The sequence below is a fragment of the Antennarius striatus genome, chromosome 22 (assembly GCF_040054535.1).
Source record: "Antennarius striatus isolate MH-2024 chromosome 22, ASM4005453v1, whole genome shotgun sequence".
Lineage (NCBI taxonomy): Eukaryota > Metazoa > Chordata > Actinopteri > Lophiiformes > Antennariidae > Antennarius > Antennarius striatus.
In genome coordinates this window covers 1,991,898-2,014,335 of record NC_090797.1, presented here as the reverse complement: position 1 = coordinate 2,014,335, position 22,438 = coordinate 1,991,898, and the positions used below count along the sequence as shown (strand labels likewise).

The following is a 22,438-nucleotide window of genomic DNA, read 5'->3' as shown; positions in this document are numbered from 1 at the left end:
ATTTAGACGACAAACAAACATGGGAACTGAGCTGCTTTACTTTATTTGGAGAGGTGGATTCATCAGTTGACATCATTCCTCACAAGCAAGGATACTTTGGTGTGTGTGTGTGTGTGTGTGTGTGTGTTAACTCAACACGACTTTTTTGACTGTGTAACATTTGTGAACATGTTTGCCGTCACAAAACTATCAACATCCTGTAGGTTGGTGAGTGAGGATGACACACAAAGCTTCCCCATATATTTATATTCATAATCTATCCTTTTTATGATAATACTAACACACACTTATGAAAAAAATGTTTTAAAAAAAAGGATGTATAAAATTGCTAAGTTAGTTCATGGCAGGCAGTGAGATGAAGTCAAGGTAGCCAACAGATAAAGCTAAGTTAAAAAAACAAAATACAATCACAAAACAAATTCATCCAGGTGTTCATTGATTCTGATTGGTCAAACTTTAGCATAAATCACTTTGGCAGCTAAACCAGTAGCTGCTTTTAGCACTGATAGAAATGGGAGCATTGGTTAAATGAGCAAAGTGAAGCGAGATAGCTAGCGTTAACCTACTAAATCATTCTCTGGTGTTACCATCCCAACAGCTACTTTTCACTTTCTAACTTAATTCTCCATTTATAGCAAACATTCAGAAACCTTGAATAATTATTCCCGCCTAGTTTGAGCCTCTTCTGTTCAAATACATTGTGCTCATGCTAACAGTTCGCTAAGGGCTATCAGTAACTATTTTTACCCCAACATCGCCTTAAATCTACATTTCCGGTAATGTAAGGTCAGATAACGACACTTACCGCTGTGATGAAGATTTTATAGCCAAGTTTAAGTACAAATATTCCAGTTAATAGCACAGCAAGGTAAAGACTTCAAGCTAGTTTAACACAATGCACCTGTCGACCTAAACAAAGATGGCGACCGGAAGTGATTCGCCGCTCCGGAGCGCAAGTTCAATCTTTTCCACGTCAAGTTTCATTGAGTTCCTAATTAATGACTTAAAGGTATTTGTTATAATTATTTAAAAATTTAGTATGTATAACTTTTAAATAATTAAATATTAATTATTTTAACAAAGTTTTAGCCAACTACAATCTTTGGTGGAAATTCCGATTTGGAAAATCAATAATGTTGCATTTAAGTCAATATTTCAAATGAACAGCACCAAATGCTGTTAAAACCTGCTTGGTTTGCATTTATGTTTTATGAAAGGTTAATTCCAAGAATGCAGAAAAGCAGATTTTAAATGGAAACAATTTCAACTGGGTCGGAATAAAGTGGGGATACATTTGTGGGTTTTCTGTATGAAAGAATATTACTTATTATCATTTCATACAATCAATTCATCAGCATTTACATTTTTCACATTTGATTTACACAGAAAAAACAAGCTATTGGTGAAAACAAGTGTAGTGTAGCATTTCCCATTCACACTTCCTTCCTTGTCACCAGAGACGTTACATCCCCATCAGGTTACAGATAGTGTTGATACAGAATGGTTTCATCAGACAGAACAAATAAAGGTGTATAACAGACATTAAAGTGGTTTTTCAGGACATTAAGTCTTTAGGGTACTTCATTTACAAGACTAAGGTATCTCTTGTTGCTTGGGTTCTTCTTTAGAATACTTGGCATAGAAACAACTAGATGGCTATTCTGTAATAAAGCAAAGGTAGGTCTTCACACTGCCAAATATGGTCTGTTCATCAGTCAGTCTTGTCCTGTTTTACGTACAGGGAGAGCTCATGGTCCTCGAATCTACGACATCCAGCACAAACTCACGGTTTGAAGAGTCCTAAAAAAACAGTTTAGTCTTTTTTTATCGCGTATCCGTTAAGGACCTGCATAGGCCACTAAAGGGTTTGATACTGCCTTAGTTGTGAGCTAGCTTTAGCTTTGCTATACAGTACAACATGTGGATGAAACACTAAACTTCCTTCAAACTTAAGTCATCTGTAATGGCTTCTGATTTTAAGGATGTTCAGTTCTAGAACTTTTGCTCTGCAACAAATCGGAGTTATTTTCTCGTTATGCAGGAGGCAACATGGTGTAGTTATAGCATGATTTTTTTTCATGTATCATGTGACCACGGTGTTTCTGGACAGGATCTCATCGCCTCCCAATGGTCCCGGCTCCACTGTTCCGGTTCAGGTTGCGGCTGAGCTGGGGGAAGTGGACAGTGGGAGTTCTGGATGTGGGACCGTAGAGACCAAGATTCCGGGCTGCTGCCGACTTCCTGGGTTGCTTCACGCTAGGAAATGGGGAGAAGACCTGCTGTTTGGGGGTTAGGGGAACAAAGGGGGGCGGAAACGTCGGGGTCGACGGGGAGGAGGTCATGTGAGACCTGGACGACGAGGACAGAGAGCACAGCGAAGGGGTGGAGGGAGAAGAGGTTTTGTAGAAGGTGGAGGGTGTTGGGGAAGAAGACTGGGGGAAGGATCCTGAGCTCGGAAGTGGGTTGGGGGGAGATACGGATGAGGAAGAGCAGGACTGAGTGAGGAAGGCTGGAGAGGGGGATTGCTTCGGTGTGGAAGGTGAGGAGGAAATGACGGTAGGACAGTGTCGGTCCAAACCCGAGGAATCATGGACTTTGTGTCGGTTTGAAGAGGGTGGGGGAGGAAGAAGAGGGACTTTGGGTTCAGGTTTGGGCTCTGGTGGCTTCTTGTTGTCAGGGGAAGTCAAGGTGGACTTGTCTTCTAAATTAAGAGAGTCCAGTTGCACCACCACCTGAGCAACTTCTGCCCCTTCTGCCTCATCTTTGCATGCTGATCCCACACCTGAGGGATCAGGAGACACAGGCGCAGACGAGTTGCTGCTCTCTTCCTGCTCCTCGTCACCATTTTCCTCAATCTTCCTCTCCTGTTCGCCCTGCAGTCCGGCGTCTTCCTCCTCATCTTCTCTTTCCTCTGAATCTCCAAACCCTAGCTGCGCTCGAGCCCTGGCGACGTTTCGTCGATGCACGCGGACGTGAGCGCGCCACGGCGACCCCACGCCGCCACAGCTCCCCGGCGACCCAGCGCCGCCGGAATGAAGCGATCCACAGCCCTGCCTGGTCAGGGAGCCCTGGCTCTGAGACAGGGAGGTGGGTCGTGACCCTGAAAGTGTGGGTTTGCTTGCAGATGACAGGCTGGAGGCTTCTCCGACTGGCTTCCGGCCCAGGAGGAGGTGGTTGATGACTGCGCCGGACGGATTGAGTTGAGACGCCAAGACGCGGGTGGCAGGACACTTGTCTGGGGGGGAAGGGGAAGAAATAAACAGATTAAAACGGGAGAAATAAGTCAGAAATAAATGTTCTCTTTTATGACAAATCCAGGAAAATTATCAAGAATTTTTTTAATGACAAAGAAAAATTAGGATCAGCAGCAAAGGCAAGACAAAAACAAATGATTTCTTTTGGCTGAAACAGATGCGACCCAGTTTTATGTTGGAGAAATCAGCTGTTGTTAAAATGTCGAACTTCCACTGGCCACCAGGGGGCGTCCACTGATTTTTATGCATAAGGCCTTTCAAAGACAAACAGTAATTTCACATTTTATTTAACAACTGAGATTCAATACAGAATTGTTGGCCTTTTTACAAATCACCGAAAAAAAATTACTGAAAATATAAAAACCTAAGTAAAAGTCAGATTCAAGCCCAGAGGACCAATCAGAGAGAATAATTGGAGACGTCTGTCACTTCCTGAGCGATTAGCTCAATATCACATCAACTGAATTACCGCTGCATTAAAAGCACATGCTGGTTTGTCATTAATGTAATTAAAACAAGAAATATTCTGACGTTTTTACCAACTGCTAAGCCATAAAAACTGATTGACTGCAGGCGTCTGACAGGCGTCTCCCAATTAATATTTAAAGGCAGCTGGTTGGTTGTAATGAGAGCAAAGCGCCACCAGCTGTCCCAGATACAGTTTCCCCAGACGCCACACATTTTCAGAGCGAAACACCTTCTTTAAAATAAAAAAGAAGCTCAGCAAATGCCAGAGGCTGCAGCACAACTGTCAAATATGAAGCGTAGAAGCATAATATTATGTTGCTCCACATTTACTGCTCAACGCTGCGTTTCGACGTCTGCAGCCTCCGGCGTTCTGAGAGAAAGACCCCAAAGAAAAGACCCCTCAGCAGCTCCCCGGACAGATTTCCAATGCAATTAAGACCCTAAAAAGATTTCAGCACCCGAGGGTTCAGAAACCTGCTGGAATCAACCCGTTATTTTAAAGCAGACGTAACAAGAATGATGGAAACGCCCGTTTCCGGGCATCTCCGCTCAGACGCCAGTACCGTCAGCGTGCTGGTCGTCGCGACCGTCGGGACGGTTCTGGAGGACTTTTGGATTTGTGGCCACTTCAGGTCCCAGTCCTACGAGTCACACATCATCATCATCATCATCATCATTATTAATAAACATCCAATTGAACGTCGTAAAGACGCCACAAAGACAACGCCGTTAGCTCGTGAAGCGGATACAAAGAGGCAAAACCAGAAATTTATCTGTTAGCCTCTTTCCAGTCTTTCTTAAAAATGACACATAAATGAACCCGATGGAAGTCTGGGACGACCCGATCAGATCGACCTATTGATCGCGATGGCCTCCTCACCCGTGCGTATGCAGAGCTGCATGGACTGCTGCTGCTGCCGCCTCTTGATTCGTGCGTACTGCTTCTTCAGCGCGTAGATGTCCGTGTTCATCCGCTCCATCATCATGCTGTTGATGGCCGCCTGATGCTCCGCCCTGGCTCCGCCCCCTCCTCCTCCTCCTCCAGCTCCCACTGCTCCCGGACTCAGCTCGGCGATGCTGCCCTGCTCCGATCGCTGGTCTGGAGGCGGAGAGAAGACGAGGACGTCTATAAATCAACACAGATTTTCTGTTTTTGGCTTTCAGACACTGACAGGAAGTGATTCAGAGATTAGAGGCAAAGGCTTTGGTGCAATAAAAAAAAAAGAAAAGAGCAAAACGTTCCTGCAAAATACACAAATCAGAGCAAATCCAATGTGATTTTTTTAAGCTCCTTTTCTGATTTATATGCTCAGCAGTTTATTAAGCTGAGCTCAGGACGCTAAACGCCCTCAGAAAAGCCTCTTAAAGGAAGAAACAAACATGAAATCCCAAAGAAGCCTCTGAATATCTGAGATTTTGGGGAGTTGATGTTGTGTTTATTTCACAAGACGAAGACCGAACGTTTCCGGATCTGACTTCTAACATCTTATAACGTAAAAAACACGAGTCTCTTCCATCGCGGAAGTCTCTGCGGAGGCTAGTTTGTGTCAGAACGATCGATCGATGTTCATTTGTTCAGATCAGCTGATCTGGAATCTACTTCCAGTTCCCTTTAAGTCGTTCCTAAACCTCCACAGCTGCTGCTCCAGATCTGAAGGAGCAGGAAGTGGTGACTCTTTAAAAAAATGCTATCAAAAACCTTTCAGATGTTTCTGGTATCTCTGCAGCTCGGGGGCCAGGAGGCCCCCCAGGGGACCCAGGCATCCAAGCGCCGTCACCACAGCATCCTCGTCATCCATGTCCACGTCGTCGTCACTCTCCCAGCTGCCAAGACCGCCGCTAGGGAAACAGATGACATCAAGTACCCGCAGATTTTATCATTTCAGGACGAGACGCTAACGGCACACTCCCAGAAACCAGAACCAACCTCCCGTTGGACTTGACTGAGGTGGGGAACGGCGTGATGTTGTAGGTGTATTTCTCTCTCAGCTCAGCTAGTTGAGGGAAAGGAAACACGGCTATGCAGTAAACTTCCTGTCAGGAAGATGAAACAGGAAGTAATCAGATTGATAGCAAACAGCGGTTAAAAAGACACGGGGTGGGGGTGGAGGTTTGTTTCACACCTGCATGAGTTCAGCAGCGTCGATGAGGTCTTGCTCCAGCATCTCCTGCGTCAGACATCCCATGGTGCTGTAGAACTCGTCCGCCGTCTGGCAGTACTCGATCCTCCTGGACAGACAAACGCTTGTCGTGAGACATTTCACCGTGTCCCTACTTCCTTTTCTTCTCGCTGAGGCTCCACGTACTCTCCCAGGCGCTCCCAGATGGCGAGGGCGGCTCGGAACAGCATCTCCGACCCCTCGAAGAAAACCGAGTCCCAGATCTTCAGCACGGTGGGCGCCGGCAGACAGGTGGCGAACATAGTGAGGAACCACTGCATGGTGAAGACGTTGGTCAGCGGCGGCTCGTAGCTTCCTGCGGAGCGACGGAGGCATTTAGACGTTTACGGAATTTAAAGGCTAAAACTTATATGATATAAAAAAATTTTTTGCACCTCCTGCTTCCTTGTTTGCAGCTTTCTGGAGATGGTGGAGGTGCTGGGAGAGTCTGGGCAGCTTCAGCCGGAGCAGGTCTCTGAACACCGCCATGTCCACTGACCGGAGGAAGGATAGTTCAATAAAAAGTTGAATTCTGACCTTGAACTATTTTTCTCAAGGTCAACATCTCATTTTTATCCCCTTTGCTGCCTGAGTAATCTGCTTTTTGTTTCGTCTCTCTATCTGCAACGGTTGCCAAGATATTTGGTGGACTAATGAATGGATGAACACTGACAATTACAACACATCACTGCTCTGAATCGGGGTGTGAAAAAACGTGGATGGATCGACCAAACCCGTGTGTCGTTACCTGACAACGCTCGCAGGTTGTTGGCAAAATAACTCTCAGGTAGAACTTTGTCGATCAAATAGATCATCACCTGAAAGCAGCAGAGGAAACAGATTATAAAGGGAACGACTGTTGCGTTCAAGTCTTCCGCATTAGTAGGAGTTCCCACCTTCAGCGCGTCGCTCTCGTTGCCTTCAGTGACCTCCAGGATGAGGGCGGCCAGCACGTTGAATCCCTGGCAGTAGCCCACGGTTTTATTCCAGCGGGCGTAGGCCAGCAGCACCCTCTTCAGCACCACCCGGTCCTGCTCGCCCTCCTGGCCGCAGTAGGAACTGCAGCCTGTCCGGTGCAGGTCCTGGACGTGAAGAGAGAAACGCTCCGAGGTTTGCTTCGTCACATTTATCAGGATAAACGACGAGCAGAAGACAAACAGCGGTTAATGGGCGGACTTTGCTCTGCTGGATCTGAGTCATTGTGTTTCCATGACGCGGCACTTCCTGCTCCCTGACGCACGGCCGAGAGAAAACATTGTCTTCAGTCCCGACTTCCTGGATCCAGACGACGCGGAATAACTCGCTTAATGTGGAATTTTTCGATCTGACGCGGATGCGACGCCGTTACCTTGACGATCTGGATGCCGAGGGAGTCGTCGTCCGGGTTGCTGCGCTCGTTGAAGGTGAAGCGAAGCGTCTTCTCCCAGTCGATGGAGATGCTGTGGAGGTACTGGTCCGCCAGCGTCAGCCAGACCTGCAGACAGACACATATGTGAGACGTTCGTCTCCTCACGTCACCATCCCGTCAGCTGTTTAAGGCCGCGTACCCTTTTCCTCCATTCCTTTGGGATCCCAGTGGGAAGCCGAGCCACCGCCTTCAGAGCGTCGTACCACTGGAGAGAGAAAACCGGCCGTGTGTTCACACTTTAGTTAAAATCCCACCAATGATACGGCTAAAGCTCAAATGATGAAGACTTAGTGCCTCTTTAGCGACTTTAGCAACTGTTAGCAATGAAAATCCATATTAAACAGATTTATGGTGCTGCTCACCTGCTGGAATCCATTCTTTCCCAGCGACGGCTCGATGGTGAACTTCAGCCTCGTGTCGACCCCTAAAATAAATATTAAAATATTAACAAAAATAGTAATGATAAGCCATTTTTTAAATGAAAAATGGGTATTTTTAAATATATTAATCTTTAATACATCTCAATCAAAATGATGATGAACTTTATTTTGAAATTCCAGATGAAGGAATTCCATTGGACGGACAAAACTGACGTCAGCTGTGCGTCGATATAACGCTGTAATCACTACATCAATGAATGACTGAATGAATGAATGCGCGCTCCTGTCGTGCACGCGCTCTCCTATAGGAGGCCCGAATGCCGACGGAAATTACCGAAGTAAATCTGAAACTACTTTCCACGGTTTCCGGTTTTGTGAAACCCGATGTGAAATATTTTATCTGATAAATATTGTATTTATTGTTTCTAAGCGGCTTCATTTCCTCCAGGGAAGTGACGTCAGGCAAGTTTTTTTTGGGTTTTTTTTAGAAATAACCGTTCGGATTTTTGGATCTACCCTTAAAGCCCCTGCGGGGAATTCATTTTCAATCTGTTTTACCGGATAAATCCCGACGTTCCAGGCAGGATTTTCACATTTTAAGGTGAATTCTGATCCAGGAAGAGTCGCTGTCCGTTTCCTCCCGGTGCTGAATCTGCGTCTCAGTTTGATCTGAACTTAAGACGCTCCAGAAGCTCCGGCCGCGGTCCGAAGCTTCCGATCGGTCGATAGAAGTTTGATCGATGATCGATTCGATCCAGATACATCTCCTCTAAATAAACCGGGATGTGTGTTTAACCTGCGTGTTCCGCCTCTGCCGTCGGGTCGTGCGCCATTCTGGATGTTTCCTCCCGGAGCTGCGGGACGGATTAACGCAGGAAACCCTCCTCCTTCCTCCTTCTCCTCTTCCTCCCCCCTCCCTGACAGATTAGATATGACTGACACTAAACGACATCAGTCTTCCTAACAGATACACTTTAACGTCTCCTGAGTTTAATTAACCCGGTAGAGGTGAGGATGGGTGAGGGAAGGCAGCTAGGACGGAGGAAGCAAGGAAGGAAGGAAGGGACCAAGAGTGGGAACAAAAAGTTAAAAGTAGAATAAAATACCGATTAAATGAATTTATTTTCTGATTTGGAGTTTTGTTGTTTCCCCCGTCAATAAAGTTTTATTCTAAGCTATAATAAAATCAATATATTTATATAATATCAAATAAAAAGGGTCCAAAAACGTGGAATAACCATGTCAGAGACGCAGAACTCAACATCTGATGAAGGTTTTTCTGCCGAAACCTGAATCTAGACGCGACTTTTTTCATCTTCATCGCCTCCAGATTTGCGCCTCCTCATCTTCCGGATCGATAATAAGAGAATTAGGTTTCCATTTCCAGCTGTTTGAATGCAGAGGAACCAGAAACAGAACCCGAACCGGAGCAGTTTCTGGATCGAACCCATCATTTGGGAAAAGTTGGAGGATTGCCTCGTGATGCGTTCAAGGGAATATTAGTAAGATAATAAAATATCAATAATTAGGTACTGATACCTCAAGATTTTGTCGTTATTATAACTCTATCATGTAATCCGATTATTTTTAGGGCTAACCGGTCCGGTCCGGTTCGGTCACCTGGCTCTAAGGTGCAGAGCAGCCGCGGCGCGCTCCTGGAGATCCCGTTGCGCTTCCTCAGGACGCTGCTGATGATGTTCCCGACCCCTCCCGCCGCCTGCGGCCGCTGCTTGGCGCCGCTCCTCGGCCTCCTGCCGGCGGCGGGGAGCCTCTCCCGCCTCATCGTCCACCGGGATGGGGGGGGGGTCCGCTCACCTCATCGTTCCCCGGTTAACGGAGCTCCTCACGTCCCCCTCGGTGAGGAGGAATTCATCCCGCCGACGCTCTCCTACCCGCAGATGCTCGGATTTAAATCGATGATCTATCTCTGTGATCGATTAGTTTCGATAGACCGACGTCCGTTCATCGTTCAGGCTTCGATCGAGCGGCTAAAATAATCGGAAAGTCCGAACCGGATCGGTTTCTGGTTCCTGCCGCTGGCCGTCGGCGATGGTACTGATGCTGCACCTCCTCCTCCTCCGGTCCGTCACCGGGAGGAGGTGCGACGAGCCAGAGTCACGTGAGAGGGGGAGGCAGAGGAGGATGAGGTAATGGTGGGGGCGGGGGGGCAGTGGGGCGTTTGGATTTCAGCAGGGGTGTCACCAGAATGGGTTTTAAGGGGGCCCAAGAGGAACGGGGCTGATGTTTCAACAGCATCCTGTGTTTATATATAAACTGTGTATATAATATATATATTATATAATATTAATGATTTATATACATAATATATCATAAAACATATATATATAAATACATATATGATAAATATGATATAAATTATATGTGCAGATGCCCCCGAGAACCTAACATTTTACTTACAAACATTCATACATACAAACTATATATATATACATATACATTATATTATATATATGTTTTGTTATATGTACTGATGTAATTATGAAAGTACGTAACGTCTTTTTATCTCTGTCAGTTCCTGCTATGTGTATTTATTTGTATTTTTGTGAGCAGATGTTAAACTGACATTCATTTGGGATTAATTAAGTATCTATATCCATATCTCTAATATATAGACATCTCATAGTCATTATCCAATATACCATCAGCTCAGAGAAGTATTAAGCGTTACCCAACATAAACTTTCCTCTACTGTCAAATAGCATTAGCATCCATCAGCTGACATTAGCTTTCACACATGTTCTCCAATAAAAACATTGTCCTGTTGTTGACCAACACTGAGTAACGTTAGCTCAGTTTGATCATTAGCATATACGAACATTATCCAGGTGGAACCTCACATTGAGTAATCTTGCTAATCTTAGCTCAATGCCAGGTTTAGCATTATCCAACAGAACCTTTATCATTACTGATGACTAGTTCTCTGGAAACTGAGCATTATCATTCCAATCATTATGCTACTGATGATTAGCATTAGCCCACATTAGCTCTGTTTGAAGTGAAGCATTATCATGTAGGACTGTTAGCTCATTGCTACCAGCGTCACAGCCAAACTCACATTTCTGTTTGCGTCAGTTAATTCTCCTCTAATGGAAGCAATAAAGCATTAATGTTTACTTCCATCCATCTGACCACAAATAGTCGAATGCAGAAACACTATTTGCGTCCCAACTCAGCGATGCGCGAGTCGGCGCTGCAGTAAAGTGCTTCCTGTGCGTCGGCCTTAACAGCATCTGAATCAATACCTGCAAATATTCCAGACCATTATGTAAAGAGCCTCCATGATAATGTTCAAGGCCGTTACGACGAATTATCTCATGTGGAGGCGTTTCGATTGCACGACGCTTAACAATCGGGGAAAATAGAAGCTAACCCGTCGCTAAGCAACCGCTAAATGCCTTCGTTGACGTACGGAGGAAAATCCTTCCATTCACACGGATGGAAAAACAAGACGTTCGTTACTGACCACAATCAGGTTTATTAGTTAGTCGTTGGTGCGCAATGCTCGCTGGCTAAAATACAAAAATAAAAACCCAAGCAAACAAAATTTAACTTTTGTATTTTTCCACTACAGTCAGGAAAACTGGCTGAACAGGACCTAATGAAACTGTAAAAACACCATCTATTGTTCTATACTCTACTTCCTTAGCAAGTTTCACACCTTTAAAGGTAAACGCAGAACAATAACGCGACACAAAGACTCCTGCAGGTGCGTTTGACTTGCTGAACCATCTTATTCTCCCTTTTATACCTGAGAACAGTTCAAGGACAACCCACCGCCAACACGGATCTCTTACATCTTTTCTGCGAGACGGCCTGCAGGCACGCTGTGATGATGTCATAGTTCTTCTGCAGCTTGTGGCACAGTCGGTCCCGCCTCCTCAGCTGGCGAATCAGCTTGGCCGACTGCAGGCCGGTGCGATATTTGACCTCCTGGATGATCGAACGCAGCTCCTCCGGCGCTGAAAGAGGAGGAAGAAACACTTCAGCTTCATCGTTTAGACTGTTTGCTTTTAACATGAGCGGAAAGAAACCACTTTCTCACTTGCACTTGAACGCACCAAGCAATTGTGGTCTCGCACGATTTATTGCAGGGGATATCGTATCAAAATTCACAAATAAATATGAATGAATGAATAGGTGATGTGTCAATGTTAGAGTAGAGTTTTCCCTCCTTAAGGCCATCATATCATGATGAAATTACCCACAATGCTGTGTGTTTGATAAGGAAATCGCTATTATCGATGAATTGAGACATCCCTATTTTTTCAGGTCTGTCAAACATGTTTAAACTGAACTTTCAGAGCAGGATGAAACAGTCGTTTGTCGGTTCTTCAAGCCGCAGGTGGAGAATGAAATGAAAACCAGAACACTGACCCCAGATGAAAACCGTTAAGGTTTATGGACACAGAATTTGATTTTCAAATGATGGTCAGTCAGATCTGATCACTGACCCTTCGTTTGGACAAAAACAAATTAAGGTGATGATGGGAGCTTAGACGTTCCCCGGACGACAAAAAAAAAAAGGACCCAGCCTTTCCAGGAAGGATAAAACACGAAACAACCATCTGCTGAAAAAAACTTCATTCAAGGCCTTCTTTTTTTTCATTTATCAAGAGAAAATATTGCTATAATATGATTAACAAATGCTTTTACATGTAAAAATTAACATTTGCTGCTTTGTTCCTCAAAAGCAAAGCCTGAAAAGTCCTGCCATCTCCTCCTGTTGCTGCAAAAACAGCTGAAAATGTTCAGGATTCATTAAAAAAAACACCTCCTGCGTCCAGAATCCACAGAATTATTTATATAGTTCAGCTGAAACATCCCAGATTTACAGAACCAACATTTAACTTTGCAGACAGGCTGATTATGCTGTTTTCTGAGGCAATATCATGATCATTTCCTCTTCCTGAGTGGCGGCTCTCTGCATTGTTTGACTTGACCGAGCCTCACGTGTGCAGAGGGCAAACACTGAAGCCGCGGACCGGCCCGTGTTGATTGTAGGACACAGCAGAAACAGGACAGACAATGGTGCCACATGCCTGTCGAGACTCCAAGGCAACACCGTAAGACAAGTGAGCTGTTAACACATTTGTGTGTGTCTCTGAAAAGCTCTGCATTCTTTGAGGCGACCTGTCAGCAGCAGGAAAATCTAATTTGTTGATCTTTTTACGGATATCTGATTTCAGGAAACCTGCTGGATTATGCAAGCAGGAAAGACTGCAGATTAAATTAACCATGCATTCAAGCATTGTTACTAAATTCTCCCTAATACTCAACAAAAACCTGCTGCAAACGTGCATGAACACACAAATATCCAATTTATTTCCTCTGTTCATAATATCCTTTCTCTATAAATGTGTGATTTGTATTTTTAAGCGATCCTGACTAGATCCAGTCATTACAGGCCACGTTTAGCAGCTCAGCAGCTCCTGAGGCAGGATATTCTAATTTGAATATATGAACGCGGTCAATGCAGTGAGGATGCTTTTCTGCAGGTTTTAATGTGGATTCTGCAGAAACTAACAGCAGATAAAGTGAATTAAGAATTCGAGACACAATTTCCTTGTTATTTGAGGCTTTTTTTTAAGTCCCATATTTCAAAAATGTGTGTGCCACAGCTTTTTTAGCACATGCATTACATGTTTAAAAATTATACCCACTGCAAAACACCGAAAATAAGCGTTTCAGCATTAATGCACATCCAAATATCAGATCTTATTTTAATTTTTAGCTTTTAAAACTTTTTCTGAGCCTTTTACAGCAGGCTTGCGCACCTGCACACCTGCTCACCTTTCTGGGCCAGGTAGTTGACCTGGTGCCTCCTGGTGTGTCTCTCCTGCAGCTCCTGGAGGAAGCTGGAGCCGGAGTTACTGCGGCCCAGGAAGGCATCGGACCCGGACGCCTCGGTGGAGCTGTCCCAGCTGTCCGCGCTCCTCCGGCCGCCTCCGTACGTCTCATAGAGCTCCACCAGCAGGCAGTCCACGATGGAGCTTCTCGGGACTTTGACTCCATCTCCACGGGACTCCGAGTCACTGTCTGAGGCCGCGGCCGCACTTGGGGTGTCGGTGCCCGGCGGAGCTCCGCCGTCTGCCCGCTGCCCCGGAGCGGATGATGTGTCAACAGGTGACTCGGCCGGGCTCGTCCACCGCTGTAAGCCGCAGAAGTCATCCTGGAGGGAGGCGACAGAGTTGACAAAAACGCCGCTCTCGTCCTCCTCGGAAGCCACCCCGCGGTCGCATATGTCAACTTCTGAAAGTTCATTCCCGTTTAGTTTCACTTCCGTCGCCATTTTTTCCACCAGCGCCTAATTACTTATAATTCATCCTGTTCTTCCGTCAGCTTTTCTATTCTCCGCTTGTCAGTTTAACAACAGAAGTTTTCTTTGAGCGTTTCGAGGAGGATAGAGTTCCTGGAGCATTCCATTTCCCTCCTCAAAAAGGTGGAAATCCGTCTCTCTCCCGCTCGTTTCCTTCCTGAATGGGTCGTTCCCGGACTCCGGCCACCCCTACTGGACTGGCATAATGGACCAGTCCACTCCTGAACTTCTTTGCGGCTGCTAAACTTTTTTCCTGGTCGCGCGACAGGTGCCTGTGGATTGACCAATGAGGATGAAGCCAAAAGAAAATCGGCGCATCCACTTCCGTGTGTCAGGCCTGTGATAGGAAACGTTACCGTGTATTTACATCTGCGACACACCTTCGAAAATAGCGGAATATAACGTGAAGTTCAGGAATGAATTCACGTTAGTTGCGTCACAGAACATTTTAGAAAGTTTTTTGTTGTTGTTGTTGAAATAATGAACCTGATATTCAATGTTTCAGAAATAGAAATAATAAATTTATTTAAATATTAAACAAACACCAATTGATGAAAATACTTTAATTACTGCCACGCCCTTAAATTATTATTATTATTATTCTGATAAAGCATGTACATTTTATTACAATATGAGGGATTTTTCCTTTTGTCATCACTTTCTCGTTAATACATGTAAAAATATGATTTAATGAAAAAAATAAAATAATCGTTCCGACATTGTGTATTTTTATGCTTGAGTTACAAATATGCAAACATTATAAAGCAAATAAATGAAATCGTTTGATATTAGTAGTCATAATGGGGGCGTGACGTCCTAAAATCAGCTGATTCGGGCTTCCGTAGTTGGGCGTCACGTGACTCAAATAACCAGGAAGTGTTGTGAGTGGTTCGGGCCGACAGTGGGTTTACCTCGGAGAGGCTCGCTGACGAGGTTTCATGTTTGTTTATGGCGCATAGCTTCAGGAGGAGACGACGGGCGTCGGTAGTTTATGTTTAAACCGTCACAATGGACTCGAATGGCGCTCTCCTGCCATTTTTAACGAAATGTCTGCTAATCTGCGTCACTTTGCTGAGCTGCTCGACCTGCGGCTCTTCTGCCAAATCATCCCGGAGACCAAACATCCTCTTAATCCTGACCGACGATCTGGACGTGGCCATCGGGGGTCTGGTGAGGGGAATTCTGTTTTATTAATGTTTTTAGGTATTTTTAAACCTTGTGACGTAGTATTTACAGTCTTTAACGTTGTTTTTAAACTGATGACAGTGATAATGGGCGTCAGATAGTTGTTTTTTTTAATATTTATCCCATGCTGAATCACTGATCGATTTGTTTTAGCTTAAAATAAATGGATTAATGATTAACTAAATGTCATTTATGTTAAAAAGTTGACTTAAATCGTCTTTTTTTTACTTCTCCTTTCCTCCAGACTCCACTAAAAAAGACCAAAAAACTCATTGGTGATGCAGGAATATCGTTCTCTAATGCAGTAAGCATCATTATTTTCCCTCGTTGTCACGACTCATCATCGGGAATCGCATAAAAATCAAAACAGAAGCCCTGCCTGTCATCCTAAAACGGAAAAGTGAAAGTAAAACAGGATCGTTTCCACTTCTTGTTCATTTCTTCCCCATCTGCCCTTTCAGTTCGTCGCCAGCCCACTGTGCTGCCCCAGCAGGGCCAGCATCCTGACGGGGAAATACCCCCACAACCACCACGTCATCAACAACACCCTGGAGGGCAATTGCAGCAGCCAAGCGTGGCAGAAGAGCGAGGAAGCCAACACCTTCCCCGCCCTGCTCAAGTCACGCGCCGGTTACCAGACCTTCTTTGCCGGGAAATACCTGAACCAGGTAGGAGACAGTTTTTTGTGGATTTGCAGTTGTAAATCAGACGATACGTGTTAAAAAAACGTCTTTCCAAGTGATGATCGATGGTGAAAGCAGTCATGTGATTCGTCCACATGATAAACTCAGTCATGAGACGTCTACGTCACCTAAATTGCGAAAACCTGAACTCTTCACCCTGTATGTTCAGTATTTCCAAATCTTTTTTTGGACTTGTGACTCCCTAAAGTTGAATAAACTCAACCTGTGACCCCCACCCCTCTTTCCTCCCCCACACTGACATGATAGATCATCACATGTTCTGTTAATCTGTTTTCTCGTTCCAGTATGGTCACACGGAGGCTGGAGGACCGGAGCACGTTCCTCCAGGTTGGGACTTCTGGGTCGGACTGGTGAGGATGTGACCTTTGACCTTTCCTCCTGTCAGCATCAGCGAGTCTGATGTTTTTGGTGGATTTAAGATTGCTTCCGAGAAACCTGACTGGAAAACGCAGCCCAGTTGCTCTACACGCATGTTCATGAACTTCACAAGGTCACGTGACTCCAGGCTGGGGGAGGAGCTAAAGTAACAAACAAGCTAAAATTAGAATTTCCCGTACGCGTCTGACCGTTTTCACCCGAGTCGTGATTCATCGCAGCGAGGTCACGACTGTTTACCTTTCGCTCGGCAAACAGACGTGAGAACTGGTCTCATGACTGGATTTCTAATCTCACGCGGCGGTAGCAGATTGTCAGCTGACGCTGTATGAAAACTAAAACCGTTCATCAGGTTTGTGTTTTGCAGGTGAAGAACTCGAAATACTACAACTACACTCTGTCCGTGAACGGAAAGGCCCAGAAACACGGAGAAGAATACAGCAAAGACTACCTGACAGACGTGCTGGTGAGAAAAATAACGCAGACGTGATCAAACCCCCCCCCGACAGAAAGTAGCGTGACCTTTCCTCATCCCCGTCTCTTCCCCCCTCAGGCCAACATGTCCCTCGACTTCCTCCAGTACAAGTCCAACTGGCAGCCGTTCTTCATGATGGTTTCCACGCCGGCGCCCCACTCCCCCTGGACGTCGGCTCCTCAGTTCCAGGACAGTTTCAAGGATGTCAAGGCCCCCAGAGACCCCAACTTCAACGTCCACGGGAAGGTGTGCTCCCCCAGCAGTTGAAACGCGATCCGCTTACACCGGTGACGTTTAACCCCCCTCTCCTTCGGTTTGTCTCCAGGACAAACACTGGCTGATCAGACAGGCGAAAACTCCCATGAGCAACTCCTCCGTTCAGTTTCTGGATGATGCCTTCAGGAAGCGGTCGGTCTCTCCTTCCTCTTCCTCCTTCTTCTTCCATCTTTAACCCACACTTACGTTCCGTTACTTCCTGTTTGTCGTGGATTCATCCAGGTTCCCTTTCCCCCTGCAGGTGGCGAACGCTGCTCTCCGTCGACGACCTGGTGGAGACCCTGGTGAAGAAGCTGGAGGCCAGAGGCGAACTGGAGAACACGTACATCTTCTTCACCTCGGACAACGGCTACCACACAGGTGCGAAGCCGCCGCGCCTCCTGGAACCAACAGGAAACGAACGGTTTTAACTTCCTCTCCGTGTTTCTGGCTCCTTCCTCTTCCTCAGGTCAGTTCTCTCTTCCCGTGGACAAGAGGCAGCTCTACGAGTTCGACATCAGAGTTCCCCTCATGGTCCGAGGGCCGAACATCAAGCCAAACCAGACCAGCCAGGTACCGACCCCCCCAGTAGATGTCTAGAAACGCACCTTTGAATCCTCAAGTTTCAACCGATCCCTGTTTTCCAGCTGCTGGTGGCGAACGTCGACCTCGGCCCCACCCTGCTGGACATCGCCGGCTTGGACGTGAGCAAGACGTCGATGGACGGCACGTCCTTCCTGCCCGTGATGGTAAGACGAGCGCCGGCGATCAAAACGTCACAAACGCACCCCCAAAACTCATCTGAATGTGTCTCCAGGAGGGGAAGACGAACAGCAGCAGCTGGAGGACCGACTTCCTGGTGGAATACGAAGGCGAGGGGAGGAACGTGTCCGACCCGGCCTGCCCCCTGCTGGGACCGGGTGTGACGGTACGCCGCCGAGTCGATTACGTTTTTTCAGAGGGAATTAACGCAGGAGGAATCACGCCACTCTTCTTCTTCCTCCAGGACTGTTTCCCCGACTGCGTCTGCGAGGATTCCTACAACAACACCTACGCCTGCGTGCGCACCGTCGCCCCCTCTGCTAACCTGCAGTACTGCGAGTTTGACGACAACGAGGTGGGAATGCCTCTTCATTCTTTTTCTTTGACATGCTTCTTTGTGTGGCGTCATCTGGTGGTGAATTCAGGAACTACACTCACACCGACTGACGCTTGTCGCTCTTCCCCTTTAGGTGTTCGTAGAGGTCTACAATGTGACCTCTGACCCCTACCAGCTGACCAACATCGCCAAAACCATCGACCAGGAAGTCCTGGAGAAGATGAACCACCGGCTGATGATGCTGCAGTCCTGCGCCGGAAAATCCTGTCGGACTCCCGGCGTGTACGATACCAGGTCGGTCCGTCAGATTTAAAGGGTTTCCAAAAAGTCTCATGAACTCAAACGTGACTCCGGAGCTTCTGCCGTTTCCTCAGGTATCGATTCGACCCCCGCCAGATGTTCAGCAGCCACAGCTGGCGGCTCAGGAGACTCAGCCAGAGGATGAAGTGAGCAGACGAGGGAGAGGAGGGACGGAGAAGAGGAAGGGCTGCGTTGTTTCGTCTTCAGCCTTTCGTGATGTTGTTGCCTTGTTAGCGGACCTCCTGAGCTGCTCTCCGTTTGGTGTGGACGGAGAAGGGATCAGGCCAGTCTTATTTAGGGGGAATAGCTGGGTTGCCATAGTGACAGGAAGCCCCGGACCACCTTCGGGGCCTCCAGTTCGGGCCAAATTCTTTGAGGGTGGGGTTGGGTCAGGAGGCCATCCGCTTCGCGTCGTCGTGTCTGTCAGCGTTTTGCACGGCCAGTCGTTTCCATTTAAAACCTCACATCAAACACGTCGACCATCCAGATGCAGAGCCGGGTCACATGACCGTGTCGTCACAGACTCGTGTCAATGTTCAAAATCGATCAACGAGGAATAAAATGGACATTTAAGAATTTTCAGAAAATCCGCGAACCTCGCTTTTAGTTCGTTGCATGTTTGTGCATCGCACTTCCTGCGTTTCTTTTTGTCAGGATAAAACATATTTCCACTCAGGCTGAGCATAAAACCCTTCTTCCTTTTTTCTTCTAAGCACTAAAAACAATTCTTTTTTTTTTAAATAATAACATTGTTTTGCATTTTAAAAAATTGGAGAATATGAGAAAAACATTTTTACTAATTAATAAGACATTAATAACTAATAAAACAATTGATAAAAGTAAATAAATGAAGCTACTGAGGGTATTGATTACCATTGATCATTTGACAACCATGGAATTTCCCCCCAATGTCAGACTTTAGGAAGATAGCGCCACCTGCAGGCGAGCTGCTGCTAGCAGTGTGGAAGGGTATTATTTTTATACAAAATCTGATTAACACACTCTTTAATTTGTCCCAAAGTCCAAGAATTTGAATTAATAATTTGTTTCTTTAAGTCACTTTAAACATGGATTTCCATGTTGGAGAAACTTTGACGTGTTAAAAAGAATTATTTCTAATTTGACTTTTGTGATATTTCACGGCGCCAAATTGCAGAAATTAAATTTTTTACTGTGAAAGAAACACTTAAGGTGTGTTAAGTCCAGAGAGGCCAAATAAAATATAATTTAATGAAGAGACTGCCATAGAAGAGGAATCTATATTTGATATCTATCTGCTTCACGTTCTTCATAATTCCATGAAGGAAAAAAAAATTAACAAATTTCTTTCATATTTTTTGCCTTAAAATTCCTTTGTTGATCCTCCACAGGGGGTTTAAAAATCCACAGGTTTTAGGTAAAACCTCCCAAAAGTGAGACATCTTCCAGAAAGTCTCTGGGACGCTTTGGGGTAAAGTGAACTTTTTTTTTTATGTGTGACTTTTTGTTTTTCTGGCTGACAAACCGGCTGTGAATCGTGACTCGATGATCGTATTGTTGTTGTTGCTGCTCTGTCTTCCTCTGTGATCAGGCTTAACGTGACAGCACTGAGATTTCACCTCCCGGACTCGGACTTCGGGACTCAGACTCGCGCTTTGTTATTATTTCCGATCACTTTCACATCACTGATGCACTTTTCAATCGATCAAAATGTTTCTTTGGGTTTGGAATGTTGTTGTTTTTTTTCCAGAGTAGTTTATGATGATGATGTTTTAGCCTCGTGTGTTTTTGTTCGAATAAAGATGTTCAAATATCACAAAATAAATTCACTTCATGTCATTACTGGTAACAAATGATTGATTCTAAGAGTGAAACAAATTTGATGTCATCTACAGTCAATAACAAGCTTCACACAATCTAGAGAATGAAATAAAATAAGTAAAATAAGACGTCACACGAAACTATACAGCCTACCTGTATAGTTTAACATTTAAGGTGTCTTCTTATGATTTCAATAAATTTAAATCATAATTAAAATTCAGTTTATTTAATGTATTTTTTCTAAAGCAGTTGATTCAAATCTATTGAAAAACTGATTGGAAATCAAATAAGCTAATTCAGGCGACGTGTTGCAGTTACCACGGGCGGCCACGTGGGGGCGGTGTTGCCAAACAAATCTGTAATGTTTCGAACGTTACCTGAAATGACCCAGAAAGGCCTGAATCCGTGTTTTTATTCATCTCTCATCGCCTTAGAGATGCACATCCTGACTTTAGGTGTTTTACAACAGGAAATAAAACCTCATCCGCCGTAAGGCTCCGAATCTACAGGGAGAGAATCCATTTGTTCTCCTCTGAAGCTACCTCTTTTTCTTTTTTTTTCGTGGCCTTTTGAAAATCCCGGATACCTTTTTGGAAGCGTCTCCTCGCGGCCCCATTTCGGATCAAAGCATATTTTCCTAACCCGGGTCTCACCTTGCAATAAGGCTTCCCGGCTTCCTGCGGGATGATGTCAGCTGTTTTGACTCGCCGGGCTCGCCGAGGTGAAGGAGAAGCCAGTCGAGACCTGTCTGAGCTGGTAGGGAGAGATGGGAACATACCGCCCCCCACCACCCCCACTACAAACAGCCTACCCCCAACCCCCTTAGCACAACGCTCCTCTGGTCTTCACTCCTAGATGTCAACTCCTACTATTTGGAAGCGTTTCAGGAAGGGATGGGAAAAAATTATTTCCCACACATCTGGAATCCTTGAATAAAAATCTAGTGCTAATGCTAGTCTAATGCTTAGCTAATGCTAATCCTTTAGCTTCAGAGATGTCACCTATAAGCAGAGCTAAACTATCTTCCTACGTATCAATCATCTTGTCTCGCTCTGTAACAAATAGCTCACTAGATTCTTGCAAGATGGCACCTTTATCCCCCCTGACCAGACATGCTAAACACTCATCCTCTGACTAACACAACAGTCACATTAGCATTGAGGCTACAAACCCTGTCTAGACTTTATTAGAGCCGTGAAGACCAGGAGAAACATCTGACATTGTGACCGATTGCTTGGAAACGAGATCGACTCTCCTTTCTCACCACCTCGCCACTCCCAAGACAGAAATCAACAAGGAAAGTTTGAGGCGTGTCCCGGGAAGCTGATGAGTAACCAGGCTACCACACACACACACACACACACACACACACACACACACACACACACACACACACACACACACACACACACACACACACACACACACACACACACACACAGACTGTCTGATTTTGTTTGTAGGGTTCAATCATCTTTGAACTCGTGACCTTCCTGTGGAGGATCCCCCAAACTCTGGCCTCTGACTAGAGTCGAAATTAGACCGCCGTAGCTTCCTCCCGCTGGGCCCCACCCCTTTTACTGCTGTGCAGCGAATCCCTGGTCAGATTCCACAAAACCTACTTGGAGAAGTTTAACTGCAAATACCCTGCAGTCGGAGGGGCACCCTGTGGTCAGTGGGGTGCTCTAGGATTGGAGGGGTACTCTACGGTCGGAGGGGTAATCTACGGTCGGAAGGGTACTCTACGATCAGAGGGCTACTCTATGGTCGGAGGGGTGCTCTAGGGTTGGAGGGGTACCCTGAAGTCAGAGGGGCACCCTGTCGTTGGAGGTGTACCCTGAGGTCAGAGAGGTACCCTGTGGTCGAAGGGGTATCCTGTGGTCGGAGGGGCACCCTGTAGTTGGAGGGGTACCCTACATTCAGAGAGGCACCCTAGGCTCCTCTCTCTGCTTTGTGGTGGTTTTCCTCTGCTGGGACGGCCCATCTGCGGACCACATGGTCCAGCTGTGGCGGGGTGATGATGAGGACACTGACGGGGTTACCGAGGAAACCGCAGAGGAAAGAAGCATCGTGTTCTCCATCCAGAGATGCCCTCTCCTCCCTGGCATTAAAGTGGAACTGATTCTCCTCCTCATCCTCGTTCATCACAGGGCTTCTCCTTCCCAACTGTGTCCCTAGACAACAATCGTCTTTGTTCCGCTGTAAGGCGGTGGGACGGGGGTAATTACAGTGCTGAGGG

The 22,438-nt window shown here is 45.9% G+C and overlaps 2 protein-coding genes across 8 annotated transcripts; one reads left to right on the top strand and one right to left on the bottom strand.

Annotated features, from left to right (window-relative positions):
• Positions 1–36: 36 nt before the first annotated feature.
• On the bottom strand, positions 37–20,977 carry tbc1d30 (TBC1 domain family, member 30). Of its 7 annotated transcripts, none has more exons than XM_068307401.1 (16): positions 20,853–20,977; positions 13,481–13,859; positions 11,485–11,649; positions 7,652–7,713; positions 7,429–7,494; positions 7,230–7,355; positions 6,778–6,963; positions 6,630–6,699; positions 6,277–6,375; positions 6,029–6,197; positions 5,846–5,951; positions 5,650–5,756; positions 5,422–5,561; positions 4,603–4,848; positions 4,286–4,363; positions 37–3,235 (listed from the first exon to the last, which is right to left on the bottom strand). In XM_068307401.1, the coding sequence occupies exons 1-16, from the start codon at positions 20,973–20,975 to the stop codon at positions 2,115–2,117; spliced, it is 3,243 nt and encodes a 1,080-aa protein (XP_068163502.1). In that variant the 5' UTR covers positions 20,976–20,977; the 3' UTR covers positions 37–2,114. The 7 variants fall into 7 exon arrangements, with proteins under 7 accessions (XP_068163502.1, XP_068163503.1, XP_068163504.1 ...); XM_068307402.1 differs by having other exon boundaries at positions 4,603–4,821; XM_068307403.1 differs by lacking the exon at positions 4,286–4,363.
• gnsa (glucosamine (N-acetyl)-6-sulfatase a) lies at positions 14,861–20,217 on the top strand. Its single transcript, XM_068306695.1, has 14 exons — positions 14,861–15,176; positions 15,436–15,495; positions 15,653–15,859; positions 16,180–16,245; positions 16,638–16,736; positions 16,824–16,991; positions 17,071–17,153; positions 17,263–17,381; positions 17,470–17,573; positions 17,648–17,749; positions 17,818–17,928; positions 18,007–18,117; positions 18,233–18,393; positions 18,474–20,217. Exons 1-14 carry the CDS (start codon positions 15,015–15,017, stop codon positions 18,547–18,549), a joined length of 1,629 nt encoding a protein of 542 aa, XP_068162796.1. The 5' UTR covers positions 14,861–15,014; the 3' UTR covers positions 18,550–20,217.
• Positions 20,978–22,438: the final 1,461 nt, after the last annotated feature.